The sequence below is a fragment of the Papaver somniferum genome, chromosome 5, assembly GCF_003573695.1.
Source record: "Papaver somniferum cultivar HN1 chromosome 5, ASM357369v1, whole genome shotgun sequence".
Taxonomy (NCBI): domain Eukaryota; kingdom Viridiplantae; phylum Streptophyta; class Magnoliopsida; order Ranunculales; family Papaveraceae; genus Papaver; species Papaver somniferum.
In genome coordinates, this window is record NC_039362.1 from 136,158,496 (window position 1) to 136,165,623 (window position 7,128).

At 36.6% G+C, this 7,128-nt stretch overlaps 2 protein-coding genes across 2 annotated transcripts; both read left to right on the top strand.

Annotated features, from left to right (window-relative positions):
- The first annotated feature begins 2,465 nt into the window (after positions 1-2,465).
- On the top strand, positions 2,466-5,126 carry LOC113277843 (pentatricopeptide repeat-containing protein At1g62670, mitochondrial-like). Its single transcript, XM_026526822.1, has 2 exons — positions 2,466-4,450; positions 4,875-5,126. Exon 1 carries the CDS (start codon positions 2,544-2,546, stop codon positions 4,272-4,274), a length of 1,731 nt encoding a protein of 576 aa, XP_026382607.1. The 5' UTR covers positions 2,466-2,543; the 3' UTR covers positions 4,275-4,450; positions 4,875-5,126.
- A 453-nt stretch (positions 5,127-5,579) lies between these two features.
- Positions 5,580-6,788, top strand: LOC113279662 (F-box/kelch-repeat protein At3g06240-like). Its single transcript, XM_026528335.1, has one exon. The coding sequence runs from the start codon at positions 5,580-5,582 to the stop codon at positions 6,786-6,788; it is 1,209 nt and encodes a 402-aa protein (XP_026384120.1).
- The last annotated feature ends 340 nt before the right edge of the window (positions 6,789-7,128 follow it).

Below are 7,128 nucleotides of genomic sequence, written 5' to 3' on the forward strand. Positions count from 1 at the left end.
TGCATTTGGAACTTTCTTCTTCGGCTGTGGCTGTGACTGTGGTTGTGTTTGCGCCGCATCCTCCTCATCCTCCTGAATTTCCTCCTCCTCCTCCTCATCATCATCATCACCACTACTACCATCATTTCTTTCCTTACCATTTTCATCATCACCTCCTCCTCATCCCCCTCACTCGATTAGTATTAGGATTTTAGGTTTAGTTATTAGAGAAGGATAAAATAGGTATTTCGCCCTCATTTTTGGAAGCCCCATATATTTTTGGGTGTGGGTATAAAATGTGTCATGGCCCCCAATTAGTTTCCATGACCCCCAATTCAGCCCTGGGGAATAACTATTCAACTTGATTAAATCGAAAATGTCAAAAAGAAGTAGGAACGTAGGATATCAAAAACAAAAAGAAGCTGTCTTCAGAGTTCAGTCCGTCCACTCAATAAAATCTACTTCGATAGAAGAAATGATGAATTTGGGATAAGAGAAAGTACTGATTACAAGAGTAGTCTCTAGTTTTCATCATCATTCATTTCCATTGTGTGTGAAAGATTATGGTTCAGGGGGTATCTATAATAATAATAATAATAGAATGTCTCAGCTGGAGAAAATTGTGAGAGATGAGTGTAAGTCTGGAAGGATCAAGAGGCTTGATGATGGTTTGAGATGCTTTGATAAGCTGATTACGGAAAGGCCATTGCCATCTAATGAAACATTTTGTCATGTATTGGGATCATTATCCAAAATCAGGTGTTATTTAGATGTCATTAGGTTGTATAAAAAGATGAGTCTGGCTGGAGTAAAACCTAATTTATATACACTTTCCATTTTGATTAATTGTTGTTGTCAATTAGGCGGAGTTGATCACGAGTTTTGTTTGCTTGGAGAGATTAATTCCATTCACTCCCTCCTAATACAATGTTAAGGATCGAGCAAGAGAGAGAAGAGCATAAACGCGCGGAAGCAATAGATTACATTGATAATAATTCGGTGTCTTTCTCATTGATTCTTCAAACTATTTATACAATCACAAGACTTGGTTCTCAAGATATTCAATTCCTAATATAACTCACATAACTTAAAGTGCATATCTCCTAAATATAGACTCTCATACATTATTTCCTAACACTCTCCCTCAAGATGGAGCATGTAGATCACGAATGCCCATCTTGGACAAAAGAAATTTAAACTAATCTTTCTCTAACGCTTTTGCGGTCCCAATTGTAGTTTAGGGACATTTCGGTCCTCTTCGGAAGTTTAAGGACATTACGGTCCCAATGGAAGTTTAAGGACGTTCCGGTCCCCTTCGTAGTTTAATGACGTTACGGTCCCAATCGTATTTTCTCTTATTTTCTCTTAAAGATATTATTTCGTATTAATAAAATATTATTTCATATTAGTATGCTAAAGATATTATTACCGTATTAGTGTTTCTTAGTTATCAAGGATTATTCTTCATTTATTAGTTTTTAGTTAGTTTCCTTTTCCTAGTTATTTTCTCTTTATTGTATTTACTACTACTTTTATAAATATGGCTTTTTCCTAATGGAATGATACACTGATTGAGAGAAACCGTCCTCTGATACATGTTTTATCATGGTATCAGATCCGGGTTAGATCCAATCATCTCCGCTGCAAATCTAGTTTCTTTGTCAAGAAATATATTACTGACGAGAATTTTTTCCGACATGGAAGATGCAAAAGTTAATGATAAAGATTTCAGTTTCGATATCAGACATCAATGTTGTTTCCACTATTTAGATTCCAACGTTAATAGTTCAGCGCTTAGAGATTAGTGATTTAGAGTTTCGGTGTCCAAAGATCCGTTTCCAAGGAATTTAGTGTTCAGAGATCCGTATTCAGAATTCAGTTCAGTGTGTATGGGCCGCAATCCGTAAGCCACAATCAGCGTGCAGCAGTTGGCGTGCTGCAATCCGTGTGCTACAATCCGCGTGCATGTTCAGAGATCAGAGTTTTCGAGTTCAGAAATTCTATATGCAAACTCAAGCATCTTGAGTTTGAGGAGGGTGTTAAAGATATTATTTCATATTAATAAAATATTATTTCATATTAGTATGTTGAAGATATTATTACCGTATTAGTGTTTCTTAGTTATCAAGGATTATTTCACATTTATTAGTTTTTACTCCCTCATTTATTAGATAGACAAACTTTCAATTTCAAGATGGGTTTTTCTATATATTGTCCTTATTTATTATAGGTAGTTATGACCACAATTAAGTTAATGTTTCTAGTGTTGGAAATTATACAAAGGATAAAACAGGAAAGAGGATGAAAATATAGGAAATCAAAAAAACTTCTTATTCTAAAAGAAACTCACTTCTCCGCCTATATAATGGGGACGGAGGGAGTAATTATTTTCCTTTTCCTAGTTATTTTCTCTTATTTTCTGTTTATTGTATTTACTACTACTACTTTTATAAATATGGTTTTTGCTTAATGGAATGATACACTGATGGAGAGAAACCGTCCTCTGATACATGTTTTATCACACTCGATACATTCCACCTTGATAGATAGAAGAAGAGGAAAAGATGAATTTGGGACAAAAGAAATTACTGATCACAAGAGTATTGTCCAGTTATCATCAACATCATTCATTTCTATTATGTTTGAGAGAATATAACTCAGGAGGCAGCAATAATAATAATAATAGTAGGATGTCACCACTTGAGAAATTTGTGAGAGATGAGTGTATGTCTGGAAGAATTAAGAAGCTTGATGATGGTTTGAAATACTTTGATCAACTGATTCTCGAAAGGCCATCGCCATCAAATGTTATATTTAATCATGTATTGGGATCATTATCGAAGATCAAATGTTACACAGATGTCATTATGTTGTATAAGAAGATGTGTCTGGTTGGAGTAAAACCTGATTTTGTTACATTGAACATCTTGATTAATTGTTGCTGTCAACTAGGAAAAGTTGATCATGGGTTTTGTTTGCTTGGAGAGATCATAAAGAGAGGTTATCACTCTAATGTTACCACTTTCACTACCCTGATTAAGGGTCTGTGTCTGCAAGAAGAGATTATTTTTGCAATCAAAGTGTTCGACAAAATGACTGACACAGGTATTCAGCCAAATGTGGTTACATGTACTACCCTTATATCTGGGCTTTGTAGAATCGGTAATGTGGGTCGTGCTATTCAGCTGAAAAACAATATGGGGAAATGGAACTGCAGACCTAATGTTGTTTCATATTGTGCGATTATGGATACCCTTTGCAAAGGAGGGCTAGTTGATGAAGCTTTAATCCTCTTCTCTGAAATGCTTGGAGATTCAAATGTTGTCCCGAATGTAGTTGTTTATAATTCTATGATCAATGGACTTTGCAATTCAGGACGGCTGAATGAGGCAAGGAGACTCCTTGAAGAGATGGCTGATAGAGGAATATCTGCTGATGTAACGACTTATAACTCTTTGATTCATGGTCACTGCTTACATGGTGAATTGGAAGAAGCAAGAAGATACTTTGATGAAATGATGGATCTAGGGCTTTCATCTGATACAGTAACCTTTAGTATCTTAATAGATTCACATTGTAAAGACGGAATGATAGAAGATGCTTGGGGATTATTTGAACTGATGGACAAGATAAACATACAACCTAATCAGATTACTTATAATTCGATGATGGGCAGTCTGTGCTTGGCAGGCCAGCTGCAAGAAGCGGTTAAACTGTTTGAGTCAATGGTAGATAGGGGCCTTGCGCCAAATGAGTTCAACTACGGTGTGTTAATCGATGGGTATTGCAAGAATCGTAAGTTGGATGAAGCTATGCAGTTATTCAATAAAATGAAACAAAATGGATTGGAACCCTCAATTGTTACATACACTATACTATTAAGGGGAATATACCTGGATGGAAGAGTGAAGACTGCTCAGAGGTTTCTTAATGAGATGCAATCTTTAGGTCTATCTCCAAATGAAGTTACATATGGTACAATTTTGGATGGTCTCTTCAAGAATGGGAAAGTGGAGGAGGCAATAGAGTTGTTTGAATCCATCGAGGGTACTGGTATCCCAGCTGATAATTACATGTACAACATTCTTATTCATGGTCTGTGTCAGGCTGGCATGATAGAAGATGCAAGAAAACTGTTTATTGAATTTCCAAAAAAGGGATTATTGCCTGATGTAGTAACATATACCACAATGATAAATGGCCTCTTTCGTTGCAAGATGTTATTGAAATGGAAGAGAAGTGTTGTTTGCCAAATGCTAGGACATATGATACCATCATCAAGGTTTTCTCGATAGAAAAAAACTGTCAAGGCCTTGCAATTTCTTGGCAAGATGCGTGAAAGAAACTTTGCACCAAGTGATTCTGTTATTTCTTTGTTAGTAAATACCCTCTCAGCAGTTGAGCTAAAACCTCTGTAGGTTTTTTGTTTGTTATGTTATTGTGGAGGTAGGACGGAATCTGATTCTCTCAGGTATGAACATACGATTTCTTTTGGTTTCACTACTTCCCCTTTCCTATCATGATAATTATATTGATAAGAGGTATAGATTGTTTTGTATTTGTTAAGTGAATGGATATGCAGTGGCCAGATCTGAGTTTTTACCTTAGTGTAGCTTAGGAAAGGGATGGTTCATTTTAAGTAGTTTTTTTTTTTTTTTTTTTTTTGCTCTTCTGCAAACTACTTATTGGGTCTTTGATCAGATAAAATGTCTAATTACATGTCTGCTTTTGGTATCGGTGTTCTGGTAGTTTATCCTCATATCCGGTAGTCTATTATACCGTCGGTTCGGCTCTAGCATAGATAATTGTCTCATGACTTTCACAAGTTACTGTGATATTTTGATTTCAGTGAGGCTTAAGTATTTTGATACAGTATTTTTTTGTAATCCTTTCAGGTTCTTCAAACGAGTACAGTGCAGTATGGACTGCTGGTAGTTGGTCTTTGCAGATCCCTAAGATTAATAGAACAACAGCGAACATGTAAAAGAGCAATTCTGAAGCTTCCAGTTTCAGACTTTAAGCACAAAAGAGAAGATTTAGTGGCATATATCTTTACCTTGTTTACCAGTGTATGGTGTGCCTTACAGACTGTACAATAGAGTGATTTAGTGACTTTTTTAACTTTCTTTTCCTATTTATTTGTCATATATTGTTCTCATTCAGCGGCAACTGTTTGAATTCTGAGTTTTAGTTCCTTTAACAATTTATCGTCTGTGGGTTTATAGTTAGGTTGTGAGCAAATGCAATAAGGAATTTGCTTATCGGGTTTTCGTTTCCGAAGGCCAGAATAACAGAATTGTATGTTTTGTGTTTGGTGCCATTAAAGTAACAAGTTAACACTGCTGGGAGATTTTGGTTAGAAAAGCCCCTACTGAGCACCACGGCTCAAGGCTCGCAAGTGTTGATGCATGAAATATCTTTTTGCCACGTATCGGTGTACCTGGCTCCAAGTTAGGAGGCACGAGCCGCTAGGTCAGCCAATGAGAATTTAAGGTAATTAAAAACCCATATAAGAAGAACAGAAAAGGGCGTGAGCAACACAGTAAAGTAAAAAAAAGAAAAAAAAACTAGCTTGGCCTTGGAGCAGTGCATCTAACAAGATGATGATCGAGCAGTGGAAATATCTTCCAGAAGGGATTCTGATGGACATCCTGACATGGTTACCAGTTAAATCCGTCTTGAGGTTCAGGTGTGTATCTAGGAAGTGGTGCAATCATTTTACGAACCCTGATTTCATTAAACTGCATGCTAATCATTCTACTCATTGTAGTCTCATCCTTACAAAACAAGATCCAAACAAATTCTATTCAGGAATACAAAGTGAACCTTATTCTGCTTCATGTCCTTGCCTTGATCACAACATTTCTGGAGATGATGTTACATTTGATTTGTCTATTGAGTATCGCTGTCCATTTCACTACTGGAAATGTTATATTCATATCATTGGTATCTATAATGGATTGATTTGCCTCCGTTCTGATCCTAAACTGTTATGCATTTGGAACCCAGTTACTAACGAGTATAAGAAATTACCAGAGATTCCAGATTTACCTCCACAAATAGCAGGTTTAGTACCAGTTTTCGTTAATACTCCAACATATGGGTTTGGTTTTGATTGTAAGACTGGCGATTATAAGGTAGTGAAAATCCTTACACCTGGGAGAGGGAAGGGTTCTAAAGTTTGGATTTATACTTCAGGAACAGATTCATGGAGAGTGCTTGAGGATATCTATTATGTAGTTTATTTATCTGGAGAAAATGGAGTGTTTTTAAATGGAGTTCTTCATTGGATGGTGCAACCCAGTGACAGACCCATTAGAGTCATACTTTCTTTCGGTGTTGGGAATGAGAAATTCGGGGAATTGCAGCTGCCAATGCCTCTGAGCGGTGAACCTGAAGGTAAGAATTATTACAAGTCATCTATTGGCTTGTTGGATGGTAAACTTTGCTTATCTTGGTACATCAGGGATGGGAATGTAGATGTATGGGTTATGAAGAATTATGGTGTTATAGAATCGTGGACTAAACTTTTCAGTGTTAGCAGGCTAAAAGAAGATATCGAGTATTTGAGGCCAGTACAATCTTTAAAGAATGGTGATATCTTATTATTTGGTCGGCCTTTGAACCAGTTATCCCGGTATAACGGGGATTTAATCTTCTATAACCCAAATAGTGGAAATGCTAGGTTCTTGGATACTAGTGGTTATAAAAAACTGGACGATGCCCGCGCTTATGTTGGTAGTCTGGTTTCAGTTAAATCAATTTTTACTGCAGGTCAAGAAGACGTGGAGCAGGCGATGTCACAGTAAATTGGAAAAGAAACTGTACAAGGAGACGGTTAATATGATTATGTTTTGTAGAAGCACAATGTCCCTGCATCCGATTTTTTTGCTAGTCAGAAGAAACAGAAAACTAGATCCATGTCTGTATACCCATCCTTCTCTACTTTCAATCTCAATCATCAATTGTCCAATACTGATCCGTTTCTAGGTATAGATCCATGCCGTGCTGCCAGTTCGAAAAGATAAATGGGTAGAATATCTTCCACACTTCAGCAGTGGAGATTTTGGATTTTATTTATACTCAAAGATTGTTACAGATTTGTTTTGCAGTTTAGCGAACTTTAGAAGACTCAACATGCCGTAAACA